General features: G+C 36.5%; 2 protein-coding genes across 2 annotated transcripts; both read left to right on the top strand.

Moving 5' to 3' along the window:
* The first annotated feature begins 1,059 nt into the window (after positions 1–1,059).
* LOC111402060 (ubiquitin carboxyl-terminal hydrolase MINDY-3-like) lies at positions 1,060–14,372 on the top strand. Its single transcript, XM_023030101.1, has 7 exons — positions 1,060–1,989; positions 4,381–4,459; positions 5,238–5,386; positions 6,673–6,796; positions 12,212–12,397; positions 12,924–12,995; positions 13,174–14,372. The coding sequence occupies exons 1-7, from the start codon at positions 1,547–1,549 to the stop codon at positions 14,002–14,004; spliced, it is 1,884 nt and encodes a 627-aa protein (XP_022885869.1). The 5' UTR covers positions 1,060–1,546; the 3' UTR covers positions 14,005–14,372.
* Positions 14,373–15,398: 1,026 nt separating this feature from the next.
* On the top strand, positions 15,399–16,116 carry LOC111402059 (agamous-like MADS-box protein AGL81). The gene has a single exon (XM_023030100.1). It carries the CDS (start codon positions 15,500–15,502, stop codon positions 15,911–15,913), a length of 414 nt encoding a protein of 137 aa, XP_022885868.1. The 5' UTR covers positions 15,399–15,499; the 3' UTR covers positions 15,914–16,116.
* Positions 16,117–17,899: the final 1,783 nt, after the last annotated feature.

Genomic DNA, 17,899 nt, shown 5'->3' with positions numbered 1-17,899 from the left:
TTGATATTGTCTTGGTATTCTGCTAACGTACATCGAAATAGAATATTTTGTAAATTTTTATTTATTTATTGTTCTTATTTAAAAGAAAGATAGATAAGCATGTTAGCGAAGGTAAATTTTTGTTGTACTTTCATATCCTTTACTTTTGTCACAAATTTTGTTACCCATAACGATAAGGGTATTCAAAATTTGGTGTGACTAACAAAAATTGTGATGTGAAAATAATTATCATCATGAATATGCGACTAGAGTGTGTACTGATTAAATTATAAATAAATAAACCACAAGTGATGGTAGATAACTAGGAGTATTATGGATTCTTCAAAATATGTTACTAATAAGTGATTTGAGTGTTAATATATAGTTTATATATTAAAAACACGAGCCAAACATAGAATAAGAATTTGAGTTAGGGTAATTGATAGTTCCTTGTGTACTATTATTTGATTATCTCACATGTGTTTTAGCCCATGTTTTGGTTTGGCTAAAAATTAAAATTTTTAATAAATTTTGATAAAAAATGATAAAATGTATAGTTAAAATTTTTGATAAAGTTGTAGATATCATGAAATACATAACCTCAGTTTAACCGTCATTAATAAAAAAATTTACTTTTTCCTCAAATTCAATTTTAACCACACTTTCTTCTAATAAAATAATTTTGTACTTAAACCTAATTTTTTTCCTATTTTATAATCGTACATTCTAAAAAAAATAAAATCATAATTATAAACTCATTTAAAAAAAAAAAAAGGATTCAAATATGAGCATGAAGATGGAACTAACCTATACTCAGTTTGATTTCTATCAATAAAATAATTTTACACATAAATTCAAAATCTTTGCTAACTTTTGAAAAAAAAATTAAAAAAATCAACTTTTACAAATTTATTTCCAAAAAAATAGACTCATGGCTAAATAAAAATATTTTACTTTTTTTATATTTTAATAATAAATAAAACTTAGTCGGACGTGGGGTCCATCATCAAGAGGACTTATTAGCGGTTGTGTGGATCGATTCCGTACAATTTGTCTTTATAGCATGACTCTCAATAAAAATTATTAAAAAGGTACAAGGTTTATCTGAACCGCACCGTTTCATCGCTCCCATTCACCAGAGTTATTTCCGTGTTATCAATCTAGAAACCCTACTACTGTTTTTACATTTCTTTGTAGGTGTCGTATAGTGTACACAGTTGTTTGGTTTCTGTATTCTTGAAAAAAGTTAATTATTGTATGTACGCATCTATACAGTAATGTAAAATTGAAGTGAAGAGTCATATTCGAATACTGATTTTGAGTTGTTTGCATCAAATTCAATCCTGGTGTTTAATTTCTGTTTATTTACCGAATTATAACCCTTTTTTTTAATAATATATTGAATTCAAGACTGAAAAGACACTGATTATGGATTTCTTGTATCAAATAAAACCCTATTTATAATTTCAATTCGTGTGCCAAATTAAAGCCCAATTTTTTGAATTCTAGATTGATTTTTCATCTGATCATTCCAAACATATAGAGACACAGACATTGACATATATAAATGGCGGATCACGATGAGGATGATTTGAAGATGGCGTTAAGGATGAGTATGCAGCAGCATAATCATCCGGAGCCGAAGAGGAGCAAATCGAGGGATGACTCTGGTGGAAGCGGAGAGGTTCCGGAGGAGTCACCGGAAATGAAGAATCGACGTATGCAGCGGGAATTAATGGCCTCCGCGGCTGAGAAGCGGATGGAAGCGGCCAAAAGTGCCGTACCAGCAATGTCCGCCCCAAAGAGTGCAGAGAGCGTGAAGGAAGTGAAAATTAGTGGTTCTGGAATGGAGGGTAAGAGTAAAAGTGTCAGTTTGGAGACATGCAAGGAGAAAAATGGAAATTCGGGTGCTGAGTTATCCACGGCAGAAGCTCACCAGCTTTTTTCTATGATTTTTGGGAAAGAAGTCAGCAGAAATGTACTTGCACAGTGGTGTAATCAGGGCATTCGGTAAATTTGTTGAATGGAAAATTTCAGAACTTGTTTTTGTGACATGTTTTTGAGTGACTACATGCTATTATCATTCGATATGTGGCAGCTATTAGAATTATGGGTTATCTCAATCAAATGAAAAGTAGATATTAAGAACTTGTGAATGACTGTGGGCAATCAATCTAATAAAAAGTAGAGGAACTAAGTCATTATTGTATTTTCTGGTGGCCAATTTAGAAATATGGTTGTGAAGATTCAAGAGAACTGACTTTTGGAAACACCAACTACTTAACATCATTGTCAGTCTGTTGGGAATGGTTTAGTAATAATTAATTAATTAATTAATGTATCTGGTTTATAGTTGTTAATGCTAGTATCTTGTTTATAGTTTGTAATTGTGCACTCTGCCATTTTCTCTCCTTTCCGGAATATGGTAGTACTGTGCCCCATAATAGAGAGGTTGTGTCTGAGCCATGGAATGTAAGAGCTGGAAGCATTTAGCATTCAAATTTATAAACTCTATAAGCTAAAAACTAAAGACATGTCACTCTTGTTTTCTTGGAATAATCATGTTGGTGTGCTAACAGAAGCTTTCTGCTGTTCCTTGCTAATGCAAGACTAGGGAAGTAACTTAGCCCTAACAGGAGTGGATTTAAAGAGTTTGTATATAGAGCAATTCAATGTGGATGACATTGTGACTTGTGGGTATTCCACTCGTGATGTATATTGGATGGACATTTTAAGAGGACTTCCTTCTTAAGTTTTATATTGGGCAAATAGTCTGGAGCGAATAAGATTTTAAAATAGCAGAACCTGTAATAGTATCATTTAAAGGCAGAATCTTTCCGACGTTGATATCTTAACTCTGTTTGACATCTCTTACATGGTGATAGAAGAATGAAATACAAGGGATTGTTCAGTTGGGAAAATGAAGTTTCAAAGACTGAAACCCCCTTGTGGGAAACAAGCTCAAAAAAGCATGATAAACTACCATCATGAAATTGAAATCATTTTAGAATAAAGAGAAACCTACTTTTCTGGATATCAGATTTTCTTTATGCCATGCAGACTTTTAGGATTCTATTGCTCATACCAGGTTATTTATTAATCAAACATTCATATGTCAATAAATTCTATGGTTCAGCTGTTAAATTTCATGGTAGAGTCTCATAATTGAGAAATATTTACTGGAAACATACAGTAATTTATAAGCATACATGCAACATTCAGGGCCCGACCATTCCAGCAAGAATATAATTGTTGATTTAACTTATACAATTTTATTATCTCTGTCTAATAAAACAAATTTCAATACTAAAGCATTCAAAGAAATCTGGAAGCCATAACGCAAATTTCTTGTCATCAATAGCACAACTAAGGAAGAAGGGGGAAGCAACGGACTTATTTTCACTGTTTATGTACCAGCTCATCTGGAATACGTAAACCCTGCTTGAGATCCTTACCAGAATCTTTTGGAAGCCACCTTTTCTATTTTACCACTTGGCACCTCTGGCTCTCAGAAATGTGGATAACTTTGAGGCCTATGTTAGCTTCCTCAGCATAATCACCATAAATTGCCTTACAACACCATTTGGCAACGAACTCCTTTAATTCACAGTCTTTTACTTCCACACAAAAGTTGATTGCAATCTATGACAACTACCTTCTTTCCTGACCATTTCATTCCAGTTAATGCTTCTTCCCTAACAAAATTAAGTTGTTCCCCCATTCTTGCTTTGGTTGGATATGATTATCATTTTTTGAGAAATTAAAGCATTATTTGTTTCAAATTTACAATGTAGTTTCAATAAATTCTCAATAAATTTAATATTTTCCAGTATTAATAATAATCATAAAACTCCATTTCTTATTTTTGTTTTTCCTTGATATGGTCCTCTTAAGTTGCAATTGATGTTTACTATTTGATGTCAATAAGATTAATGATAGAGGCATGGTTTGAATAAGTTAACTTCTGAATAACAGCGATCACGGATTGAATATCTAAATGGCTTTGACTTTATGTTTGCTTTAAGTCCATCCAGAAACCATTGTCTTCCTTAGCTTTTGTTTACTTCAATATACTTGAACATAGTGCTACTATCATTTTGGAAATCAATAGTAGTAATAGGAGACTGTGTATGTATATTGAGGTCTGATTTTGACACTCTGTGTATGGATAGTGCCTTTCTTTGTCCATATAGTGAGTGTGATTGTGCATGCTCACAAAATACGTTGTTGACACAATTTACGTACGAATACATCTAATTTTTGTTATTTCTCTGAAGGATCTTAGTTGTCTGTGGAATTAAATTATTTATTATACTTGTACTTGTACCTCCTCATTGCTTGTTTGTAAAAATGAGCTCGTCCATTTAGCTATTCTAAATATTGGAAATAACTCTCTTCTAGGTTTAGTCCTGATTCAGAAACATCTATGGGACTAGTGCAGCATGAAGGTGGTCCGTGCGGAGTATTAGCAGCTATACAAGTATTCCTTTGATTTCTTGCTTCCAATTCAAATTTAATTGCACGGACTTTAATACTAACTCCAAATGCCTCATTTATACATCTGCTAACATCTCTGTCATTGTTAATTCCTGAGTATATTTAAAATGAAGACGCTTGCAGCTATACAAAAGATATCATGTGTTGTGGTTCAGTTCAATTATCATTTGCTTGCCAAGTTACTCTTTCTTATTTGTAACATCCTCTCCAATTTTATTTTAGCCCTTTTTTGATCACCATTATTTTCAAAATACATTTTCTCTTTTTTCAACCACGCACTCTTCAATAAAATAATATTATACGTAAACGTAAAATATTCGTTAAAAAATGGGGCTCAAACAGGCTCTTAGGTTGATTCTCATTACTGAAAAATGGAAATTTTACTGGAACTTAATTGTAATTTATGGCAAAATGAATCTTTCACAACTAACTTTATTCTTGCATGCACGCTATGAAATGCCTATGGCATCATTTTTTAACATGTTCATTATAATAACTCACACTATATATATATCTCTATTTCTTTTTCTGCACTTGTGCTGGTTTGTTTGCTTTCTCACGCTAATTTGGTGTATTTTGTTCTTCATGTTTCATGGATGTTATTTATCCACTACTAGCTTGCTGCTCAGTACATCTGTCCATCATTGCATTTTTGCACGATTTCATTTGAAAAATTCCAATTTTCACCTTTTTAACTTATCACGCTTCTTTATTGTTTACGTTGTGTTCTATCTTCTAACATGCAATTTTTCCGTTTGCAGGCTTTTGTATTCAAATATCTTCTATTTTGTCAAGAGGAATCAGGCAATGTTGCCCCAAACGTGTCAACAAATTTGGGTGTTAGTGTATCCAACAGTGAATCAATGGGTGCAGATATTTTTTCTTCCCTTTCAGAAGACCATAAATCAAGGTCATGAATCTCTTTATTCTTTTATTGTTAAGGACTTGACTAGGTTTTACCTAGGCCTCATTTGCTGAGTCAGAACTTGAAGAGGGGAAAATGAAAATGCACGAGAAGTTTCTAATAGCATTATGGATCTTGAATCTATATACATGGCATTAGGGTCATTTTCTTTGAATTTTTAGTAGTAGCACCTATGTACATTGCTCTGAGGTCGCTAAACTGCTATTTGTGATGGCTGTGGGAAGGGTAGGCTACATAAGAATTAGTTTTTATTTTTTTGGGGGGATAATAATGTGGTTTTTGATGAAGTGGATGTACTTTGTTCATTTATATCATACTCCTTTCAATTGACTATTTAGTCCATTTTCAAGCAATTATCCGACTTTCATTTTGGATAGCATGCTGATCAGACTATCCCTTTTGGGAGCTTAACTAGCATGATTACTGCCATGCTCAACACAAGCTATTGAAACATTCATTTCTAATTGTTCCCAGATAGTGAAAGTTGTTCACACGTAACCTGGTTCTTCAGTATTTTCTTTGAAGAATTTTGTATTTCATTGTTAACTTTTTCACTTTAAAAGAGTTATCACACCCCATTCTATCCTTCCACTAGAAGCAAAGGATAGAAAAAGATGCGGAGGAAAGAAAAAGAAATGAAAGTAACATGAGAATAACGAAGTTATAGTTCTCAAGGTTGGTGTCCTATTTTAGTGTTGGTCTTTAATTTCTGTTTTGTTTTTATCAGCACATCATCTAGCGTCATCTGCAGTAGCTTTGATGTTTCTCTTATGTTTCTGTTTTTTGGCGCAATATTCTTCTTCCATTAAATATGTTTACATATAATTGGTTTCTTTTAGAGCTTCAGACGCAGCTTTTTAGTTCTTCAAAATTCAAATACCGTTGTTGATGTTGGAGTTAATTAAGCATGGGGGAAAGCTTACCTACAAATTCTTGTGAGCTTTGTGCTGTGCTACTTTTTTCCTTTTTTTATTAGACCTGCTCATTTCTTGGTGCAAGTTTATTTTTCTTCCTCTTTACAATGGAAGAAGATTTTGTTTTTTGAACTTCAACTCACTTTAAATAGTTTGGAATTTGCATTTATGAAACTAATAGTTTCAATGAAATTCTGACCATTCCGATTTACAGTATAGTAACTTGTATTTTCATGAATGGGTTTGGAAGTTTTGTGCTAGCTCATTTGGCAGACTTTTCTTGTTTTTCTTTAAACTGTCGTTATTTTTTATTTGCGTTTTGATAAATGTTTTGTAAATTTTGCCACTTTTATACAGTGCCTTGGTCAGGAGTATGAATGAGATGCTCTTTCTGTGTGGAAACAATGAAACAGCTGTAATAGCATCAATGGATGTTCTTGATGGTCATGTGGAGGAGTCCATGGATGGATCAAAGGATGAGGTAAATTTATCACTTTACATCTGTGCAACATTTCAATGGGTTTCCATTTCAAAGTGGTACAATGTGGCTGTAATAACCTTCATTCAATAATGGTGAATGTCCAATTTACTAAAAATCTGAACACCATATATGGTTTAACATGGTCTACTTTTACTGCCTGTGGTTAGTGTTCACACACTTAAAAAAATGGTAAGACTTGTGTCTACAATTATTGTCCATCAGTAAGGCACACGGAACCTACGATGGAGCTCCCCTCACAATCCAAATTAACCCAGCCACCACACCACCACCCAACCCAGGATTCTACAGCAAAAGGAAAGGACAATTAAAGCCCTTGTTTGAGACCCATTTTGGAGGAGAAAATGAATTTTTGAATAGTGTATGGCCAAACGACAAACGGTGAATGAACGAAATAGACAAAGCATGACTTATGCAGAAATTACAGCAAACTCACAGACCTCGGAGCATGCCAACCAATGGATTCTACAGCAAAAGGAAAGGACAATTAAAGCCCTTGTTTGAGACCCATTTTGGAGGAGAAAATGAATTTTTGAATAGTGTATTGATGAGAAATGTGTGGTTAAAAAATAAGAAAAAGTTTTTGATTTGCGTATAATATTATTTTATTGAAGAATGTGTGGTTGAAATGATGTTAAATTACTGTTGAAAAATGTATTTTAGTGAAAAAATGGGGCTCAAACAAGGGCAAAGTCAGTGATAACGAAGGTCACGACATTTGTTTGAGTGGGGCTGAAATAATGGCCCGTGTCCAGGAGTTGAAAGGAGCATTCGATGAATTACTTAGGCTAGTTGGAAGTGGGCCTGAAATGGACCCCATGAAATTGGTATGCTGTCACAAGTGTGGGGTTGAGTTGGATGAGGATTAAACCGGTGAAATACACATACCGGGATTGACTCATGAGGAACTACCATCAATTACAAAACATGAAAAGTAGGGAAGAGTTGAACATTATGAGTCTCAGGAGAGGATGGAAGCGGGGTACTATAAAAACGACGACGGGGTTGACTTAGTGGGGTTCAACCGGAATGAAGTAGATATGGGGATTGCAGTAGAACGAGAGGTGGAATCGTTGTCTAAGGAAGGGGAGTCGAGTATGGTGAACTTGGAGATAATGACAATAGACGTTATGAAAGAAAACAACGCTACACATTCGACATCAAGGATTACGAATACTTATAATAGGAGGACAAAAGAAAATAATATGGGGACCGAAAAAGCTTTGATGTTGTGGGTAGATGGTGCCAAGAAGGGAGAAAGCGACAGTGACATTATACAAGTGGTGGAAGAGAACGCACTGTCCTTTGATCATCTCGAGGGCTACCACGGAGAGGAATCTTCAGAAGCTGATGTGTTTGAAGTTGAATTCTACAAAAAATTCAGGAATTTAGTAAGTTGGTTGGCATGTCATGTGATGGATATGAAAGTAGACTGTTACAATTACTCGAGGAGCTGGAGGCTAATAGGGGACAAGACATCAGTACACATGGAGGTAAATTAAGAAAAAAAGGTGATCGCGAACTTAAGAGGCTCGAATGGTCAGTAAAATATTCTGGTAAGGGTGGCGAGTCCAAGAAAGGAACAATGGGGAGGGGTTACGGAGTGCTATAATGATGCCAAAATTCATTAGCTGGAACGTAAAGGGGCTCAATGAGGTTGGTAAAGAGCTTGGTGTTCGACATTTGCTAAGGGGATGGAGGGCAAATCTTGTATGCTTGCAAGAAACTAAGATGGAGTTTATCTCGAGGGCGGTGATTAGTAGTTTATTGGGGGGGGGAACCATGTAGGGTATCAGTTTTTGGGGTCATCAGGGGTATCAGGAGGCGTGTTGGTGATGTGGGACACTAGAGTGCTTGAGATGGAGGAAGTGAGAATAGGGGTGTTCTCTATATCGATTTCTTTCAAAAATTGCGAGGATAGATTTCGGTGGATGTTCACAGGAGTTTATGGGCCTAATTCTGATGACACTAGAGTGAGCTTGTGGGATGAACTGGCTGGAATGAGGGCTTGGTGGAATCTACCAACATGTATTGGGGGTGATTTCAATGTGATTCGATTTCCTTCGGAGAGGTCGAGTGGTGGGAGACTGACTAGGGCAATGGAGGAGTTCTCAGATTTTATTAGGGAGAATTTGTTGGTGGATTTACCTATGGTTGGGGGAGATTTTACCTAGTCATCTAATCGGGACGGACCCGTCTTGTCTCGTATTGATAGGTTCTTGATTTGTGGGGAGTGGGAGTCCAAATATTCAGATGTCACTCAGAGAAGATTGGGAAGGGTGTACTCAGATCATTTTCCTATTATGTTATCTGGAAATAAGAGGGGTGGTGAAAGAAGACCTTTCAGGTTTGAGAAGATGTGGTTGAAAGTAGAAGGTTTCAAGGAGCGAGCACAGACGTGATGGACTTCCTATGAAGTCAGTGGGTCTCCCTGTTTTGTATTGGATCAGAAGCTAAAGGCGTTGAAAGGGGATTTAAAGAAATGGAACGAGGAAGTTGTGGGCAATGTTAACTGTAGTAAAAATTAGTGTCTGTCAGAGATAGAGGAATTGGATAGGCGGGAGAAGAGTCAAGGGTTGGCTGGGGAGGAGAAGGAGAGATATAGAGTATTAAAGGATGAAATGAAGGGGTTGGTGGAGATGGAGGAGATTGCTTGGCAACAGAAGTCTAGGGTTACTTGGTTGAAAGAGGGGGATAAATGCACTAAGTTCTTCCACAGGGTCGCCAATTCTAATAGGCGAAACAATTCCATCACAGTTTTGGAGGTGGACGGGGTTACTTATGAGGAACCACAGGAAATTGGAAGCCAACTGATGAATTTCTATCAAAACCTCTATCGGGAGCAATTTGAATGGAGCCCAGAATTGGAGGGATTGTACTTTTCTACTATCATGGAAGATGATGCTAGATGGATGGAGAGACCATTTGGGGAAGATGAAATTAAGGAGGTAGTGTTCAGCATGAACGATGATAAGGCTCCGGGACCGGACAATTTCTCGTTCTCATTCTACAAGGCGTGCTGGGATGTGGTGCGACCGGACATTGTGAATACTCTATCTTATTTTTTTGAACGTGGCAGATTTCAGAGAAGTTTTAACGCTACATTTATTGTGCTCATCCCTAAGAAACCGGGAGCGACTGATATTAAGGACTTTCGCCCCATTAGCCTTGTCAGTGGGGTGTATAAGATTATTGCGAAAGTCCTGACAAACAGATTAAAGGAGGTGCTGGGAAAAGTAGTGTCCAAGTTTCAGAATGCATTTGTAAAAGGACGTCAGATTTTGGACTTTGTGCTTATAGCGAATGAATGCATAGATTCAAGAATGCGTCTAAGGGTCCCAAGGATGTTATGTAAGCTAGATATTCAGAAGGTTTAGGAATCATGTAAATTGGGGATTCCTATTATATATGCTTAGGCGTTGTGGCTTTGGGAGTAAGTGGTGTAAATGGATTCAATTCTGTATTTCTACTGTTTTATTCTCAGTTTTGGTCAACGGAACACCTGAGGGTTATTTTCAGAGTAGTAGAGGCTTGAGACAAGGGAATCCATTGTCTCCATTGTTATTTGTCATTGTGATGGAGGGTTTCAGTAGGATGATTGAAAGAGCTGTGGAAGCGGGGTTGATAAGGGGTTTTATGGTTGATCAATTGCAGGTGACCCATCTGTTATTTGCAGATGACATGCTGATCTTATGCGATGCAGATGTTGAACAATTCAGGAACTTGCGCTGTCTGCTCCTATGCTTTGAAGCGGTGTTCGGTTTGAAGATCAATTTGGGGAAGTCTGAGGCTATTCCAGTAGGGGAGGTCGATAACGTGGAGGAGCTGGCTAATATATTGGGTTGTAAGGTTGCGCAACTGCCAATGTCATATCTAGGGCTCCCGTTAGTGGCACGATTTAAAAGTAACCATATCTGGAATGGTATTGTGGAAAGGATGGAGAGAAGATTAGTTGGGTGGAAGCGTATGTTTCTAAGGGAGACAGACTTACTCTCATTAAATCTACTCTCTCGAATCTCCCTACTTACTTTTTGTCATTATTCCCCATTCCGATTGCGGTGGCAAAGAGATTAGAAAGACTTCAAAGAGAATTTCTGTGGGCAGGGTTGAGGAAGGAGAGGAGACTCTATTTGGTCAATTGGAGAGTTGTCTGTTTACCGATGAGGATGGAGGGTCTTGGGGTGAGGAGCCTTGTGTTGATCAATAAGGCTTTATTAGGCAAGTGGTTGTGGCGATTTGGAGTGGAGAGGGAGAGCTTCTGGAGAGAAATAATTGGGGCGAAGTATGGTATGACGGAGGGGGGATGGTGTACATTTGAGGATCGTGGTTCTTATGGGGTGAGTTTGTGGAGGTATATCCGACGGGGATGGAGTGATTTTCTGGACAAACTGAAGTTTGTGGTCGGAAATGGTAATGAGATTAGATTTTGGGATGATTGTTGGTGTGGAGATCAACCGCTGAATGAGAGATTTCCTTCCTTGCACCGCATTGCCTCAATGCCCTCTGCTATGGTGAGTAATGTCCTTAGTCATTCATAATAGGAGCTATAGCTGGAATATTACTTTTGGGAGGAGTCTACAGGATTGGGAATTGGAAGATTATTCGTTGTTTATGACCTTTCTACATGAGTCACAAATTCGGGTAGGAGAGAGTGATTGTATCTGGTGGAGGATAGCACGGGATGACATTTTTTCAGTTCGTTCGTACTTTGGTTCCCTCATGGGATGTGTGAATAATTCATTCCCCTGGAAGTTGGTGTGACAATGTAATTTGCCTCCTCGGGTGGCATTCTTATTGTGGACAGTTGTGAGGGGACAGGTCTCAACGGTGGATAATCTTCGACGTAAAGACTTCTACATAACCGAGTGGTGTTATATGTGCAAGAAGGATGGGGAGACGATCGATCATTTGTTTATTCATTGTGATGGTGTACGTTGGATTTGGAACAGTATACTTGGTTCTCAATTTATGGATTGGGTGATGCCTCGTCTTATAGAAGATGTGATAAGGGCATGGCGGAGAAAACTTCGTGATAAAAATAACAAACTAACATGGCACCTTATCCCGGGTTGCATTGTATGGTGCGTGTGGAGAGAAAGGAACAATCGATGCTTCGAAGACCAAACAAAGAGAAGAGAGCAGATAAGAGACATTTTACTTTACTTTGTATTCTTGGTTTAATGCTGTGGCTAGAAATTCTGTAAACGAGTTGCCTAATTTCATGTTGTTCCTTAATGGTTTAAAGTGATTGTACACCCCCCCTATATTTCCTTTTAAGTAATAAAATTATCTGATTACCTATAAATAAATAAAAATAATAATAATAATAATAAAATAAACTATTGTCCATCAACTGTTCCACATTTTTGTCATGCTCCATGTATATCTTTATCACAGGTCATTGCAACAATACTTGAAGGTGTTTCTTTTGAATCTGCGTTCGACTTGCAGAAGGTTTTGAAAGTTAGCACATACACTTCAAAGGCCAGTGCGCTTTATAAGCTAAAAGCAATGCTTCCAGTTTTCCGAAGTCGTCTAGGAGCATTGCTTTTTCTAATATCTGCATTACTGTCACGAGGGCTGGTATGTTATAACTCTATTATGATTGCATATCATATGTGCCATTGCTTAATGTATTATTTATCTAGGATTGTTATTTGAACATTAAGAAGCAGAGATAAAACATCCAGGTGTGGATATCTTTATATATGACGTATCAATGCCGAGCCATATGTCCATCAAACGAGAATATTTAACCAAAATTTTTTTCTCGACTTTGTACCTAGGGAGGCTTTGTATTTGTCATATGTGGAAATGGCTTTTCTGGGTACTAAAAGCAGTTAAGTTGCTCCTATGGAAAAATCTAAGCATTTCCACTGTCTTGTAAGCTAATCTGAGCAAAGTTTGAAATTAAACGTAGGGAAATGCCACACAAACAGGGGCCTGCCACATCAGCCCTTGATCTGAAAATTCAAATTTCAGATGGGCCTGTTTGAGCATCAAAATTCTTAAACATAACATAACACACACCTAAAACTGTATATATTCATTGACATTTTGATTTGTCCATCACGTGTCGTACATTTATAGTGCCTTATTTACCATGTAGGACAATGTTCAAGCTGACAGGGATGATCCAAGTCTACCGTTGGTAACTGCTCCATTTGGGCATGCTTCACAGGTATTCACAAGGCGATGAATATTTCCTTTTTTTTTTTTGATGATTTTTATAGATGCTGGTCCTTTTACAGATGCTTTTTACACGTATCTCGTTATTTGGGACCTTATTATGGACATGCTTGGTAAATGACCAGGGCTGATCTATAACCTTCAATTTTTATTTTTATTTTTTCAAATAGGAAATCGTAAACCTACTGCTTTCTGGGAGTGCTGTTGCCAATGTGTTTGACGGGAAGATGGATTTCGGTGGTGGCATGTTTGTGAAAGGCATATCAACAACAGTGGAAGTTGGATTTCTCACTTTGCTCGAGTCTCTCAATTATTGCAAGGTTGGGCAGTATCTGAAATGCCCAAGGTGGCCAATATGGGTTGTTGGTAGTGAATCTCATTATACAGTCTTATTTGCTCTTGATACCAAAGTCCAGGATGAGAATCAACTTGAAAGTAGAGAAGCACAGATCCGAAGAGCTTTTGATGTCCAGGATCGAAGTGGAGGTGGCGGGTTCATTAGTGTGGAAGGTTTCCATCAAGTCCTCAAGGAAACGAGCATTGACCTTCCATCTGAGAAGCTTGAGCATCTTTGCAGCACGGGGTTTATCGTATGGAGTGAATTTTGGCAGGTTCTTCTGGATTTAGACGAGAGTTTAGGAGGCCTAAAGGATTCGACTGGATTAATGGGAAAGAAGGTGTTTGATCTTTACCACTTCAACGGTATTGCAAAATCAGTTGCTAATGGTAGCCAGGCTACATCTGGACATGAAAATCCAATCCAAAGACCTCGGCTGACAAAGTTGAGGGTTTCAGTTCCCCCCAAGTGGACATCTGAGGAATTCATGGCAAATGTATCGGTTCCATCTGGCTCGAGTAAAAATGAATCTGATGAAAAAGAGAAATCAGTCGAAGTATCTAAACCAGACCCTGCTCAACGTGCACCTTTGGTTGATTGCATTAGAACGCGATGGCCACGTGCAACTTGCAGTTGGGAAGGTGATGCACCTAGTATTGTTTGATTGTCTAGTTAAGTTTCCCAATCTGTGACTGCGCTCTCTATTGAGGTTAGAGCTTTCCGGGGAGTGAAAGAAGAGGTCTTCTCTGCATTTTCCCATCTGAAATGTGGGCTGCAGAGTTAATAACTGCTATACATGACGTTTACAGTGTAATTCAGTGTGTAGTTCAACAGAATTCTGAAACGAGTGTATTATGGTGTTGAAAATGTTATCGTTATTCAAACCTGTAGAATACATGTAGTTGTTTGCTAGGCATGAGGATTTCAATCACACATCATAGGTTTTGACTTGTTGCTGTAACTAAGGTCGCCTTTGTACTCGTTATTTGTTGTTGATCAGCCAAGTTTTCTCTAAGAAGTTTTTGATGAACATCACATTGTCTCTATTCTAATAACCCTTTATTTCACTCAAACCGTAATCCAGTATGTTGAATACCCAGAAAATTAAACCACAGATGATAATTGTATAGCGCTATGCTCTTGGAGGGATCCATCCAAGATTTTAAGCCCAGATATTATTTGGTACAATTAAACATCTCAATATTTTCTCATTGTAGCAATTATTATTTTTTTAACGTTTTTTCGTCGAATTTTTATCTTCAACATTCCATTAATTAGTGCGTCTCAAAATATTTTATTTTCACGCCTTGAAATTAGGGGAAGTATATTTTTCGCACTTTTTATTTATATACCTTCTAAGAATATGATGGAAAAAATTGTTTTACTCCATTTTAACAGATTTTTGGACATAAAATTGTTATCAAATACAAAATTTGTTAACTAATGAAAAATTGAGGATAAGAATTATGTGAAAATTTGTTAAGAATATAAGTGCTAAAATGAGCAAAAATTAAAAACTTTTTAAGTCCAATGACAATATGGGGCAAAAAATGAAAATTGTGGTGTGAATATAATTACCCTTAGAAATTATCACAAAAAAATGATAAAAGTCTGTGATACCCTTTTATTAATTTGAATTACTTGCACACATTTCTTCTGGCCATCATATTCTTAAAGGACATATTTGGAAATGGTGATACTTTAGTGGAAAGGCAAACAAAAGTAACAGTTACAATGGGCCCTACTTTTGAGTTGCCCAATGGTCATAAAATGACTTTAAATCTTAGGAAAACCCTTCGAAACAGGTGCCTAATAAAATTATTTGAAATAAATTAACAGAAAAAGAAATACAACCTTCTACCCGTTGGCGTACGACGTCGTTCGTTTAAATCAACCTGAATGCTGTAACTGAACCTGAACGGCACAAACTTTTGAAATTTGAATGGACCTATTTCTCTTACAACGTCGTTTAGAACGGCTAGAAACAAAAAAAGAGAGCCGTTACCGCCTTAACAATTTTGAATTCTCAACGGCCCATTTTTGAATTTGTCAGTAACGTAATCAATTTTTATATACTCGTGTTCCTACAACGAGTAGCATCTCAATTCAAGAAATACAATTTCTCTATTTCTAATCCCCACAGAAAAGAAAAAAAGAAAATGGATAATACATCCGACAAGGACAAATCTACGTTGAGGGACATGGAAAAAAGCTTCGAGATGCATAAAGAATCTATCAAGAGGGAGACAAAGGAACTCTCTGAAACTTGCGGCGTCAAGGCTTGTGCTGTCATCGTTGGGCCTGATGGGATGGTCGACACATGGCCAGAAAATCGTAATGATGTGCAGGAGGTGATCAAAATGTACGAAAACTTTGATCCGGAAAGTAAACGGACTCAAGAACTTGATCGTGAGAAAAATAAGGTAAATATTTGTGCTGTCTCTGATGGGATGAAGACTATTAACAAACAAGAATTGCTAAGTAGGATCGATGCCAAATTAGCCCAAGTAAGGGAACGCATTCAGATCTTGAAGTCCAAAGATCAGGGTTGTAATCAAGATGAATCTGGATGAAAGATAGTGTCACAGGTTTCATTTTATTTTTGAGTGACCGAGTCAGTAACAGGTAGTAATAGTGGAAGGGGTATGTAACTTTTCCCTATTTAAAGGGATTCTCTGTTATTTAGAGACAAGATGTGCTCCTTTAGATGGCTTTATATTATATCGTATTTAAAGTCTAAGCAAGAAATTAATGGAGGAATGAATTATTTCTACTATATTTGAGTTGTTTTGGATGTTTTAGGTTTCTCGAAAACCATCTATAGAGGTCAATACTTCCTCGAACAAAAACATTAAACCATGAAATTCCTAAAATAAATACAGTAAAGCAATCCTATCAGACGGTTACTCCCAGCATACATTTGGAGTAACTTGGATGCAAAATTTTAGACATTGACAAACAAAAAAATAACGACGTGACTCAACAAGCTCAAGCTCAATTAGCTACGAAGCACAACCTGTGAACAATTTTGGGACCTGATTTATTGTATTCGCTCTTTGAGATCCACATCTGCACAAGGGAACAAATCGTAGCAGAGACTATCAAGCATCAAGACATGTGATAAGAAATCCAGTGTTTCACTGATATTTCATAATAGCCATCCTGAAATCAAGTTGATTTTATACATTACACATTGTTGCAAACTGTTAAAGAGTTGAAGAAGACGCATTCCTTGTTCTAATTTTTACAATAAAATTTCTCAGCATGAATGGTAACAGATTTGGGAATGATGTCATGATGATGATGATGATTATTATTATTATTATCATTTATTTATTTATTTTTGTGTGTGCGTGGGTGGTGGTGGAAGCCGGGAGAAAATAATTCGGATCACCTGTGCAACACTGTACTTCTTCCTCTCAGCTAGGTCACCACCTTAATCTTCATGCTACTCACATCTCATAATGGAGCAATATGTCGTTTCACGTCGCGAACAATTTCCCGTTCGGCAGATGCGGCAAACGGGTAACCTCTCTCGGTCAGAATTTTCATGAGATAATCGGTGAGATCACGACCAGCAAGATCCAACTGTAAAATGGCATAAATAGGAACACTGTGGCTTACACCGTCACCAGAGTCGAGCACAAATAATCATATTGTTAGTGAAGTCCACGATTTAGCCTCACGGCTTAAAAATTCAATTTCCTCGAAATTCATTTTAATCACATTCACCCAATAAAATAATTTTATATATAAACTTAAAATTTTTCCCTACTACACATTCTAAAAAAATTCACTGTTATAAAATCTATTTTTAAAAAAAAAGAAAAAAGGGAAACTAGTGTCAAGTCAACCCGAAATTACCTTCTCACGCTTATTTACTTTGTTTGATTTGATCCTCCAATGTCAATTCGAGAAAAAATGATAATATTAGTCGTCGTGGTTGAAATCAAATTTTGGGGAAAAATGTATAGTGTATAAATAAAATAAGGAAATATTGTCCGTTAGTTAAATTGGTAACTAACGGATTCACATATGATTAGACCAAGGTTTTAAAATGCGTAATGCTTGACAATGCGTCGCTGTCGAGCATTGTCAAGCATTAAGCACTATAAGTGTATGCATGCCTGCGTGAGACATGTGTTTTGCAATTTTAAATTTTATTTTGAGTATTTTTAACTAATAAATAAATAAAATAATCGATTCTTTGAAATTTTAAACATATTCTTCAAATTTAAAATAAAAAAAAATAAATAAATAAATTCTTATGCTCAAAATCATAAATAGGGTAATTGGCACAAAACATCCATACCTTTCATTTTTTTGACATTTTTATCCATATTTTCACCTTTCTTTGCGCTAAACGTTATTTTTACAATTTTTGACGTAAAATAACCAAAATACCCTTCTATTTAAACAAAAAAAAGAAGAAGAAATAATTACAACTATAAGCCCAAACTTTTCACATGTGCAAATCAACCCAAATCTTCCAGTTCCACATCTCACCCCCCACTCCCATTTCACCGTTGGTCAAAAATCCTAAATTGCTTCGTTTGAAT

Source organism: Olea europaea, chromosome 10 (genome assembly GCF_002742605.1).
Source record: "Olea europaea var. sylvestris chromosome 10, O_europaea_v1, whole genome shotgun sequence".
NCBI classification, from domain to species: Eukaryota; Viridiplantae; Streptophyta; class Magnoliopsida; order Lamiales; family Oleaceae; genus Olea; species Olea europaea.
This window is presented reverse-complemented; position numbering and strand designations above follow the sequence as displayed.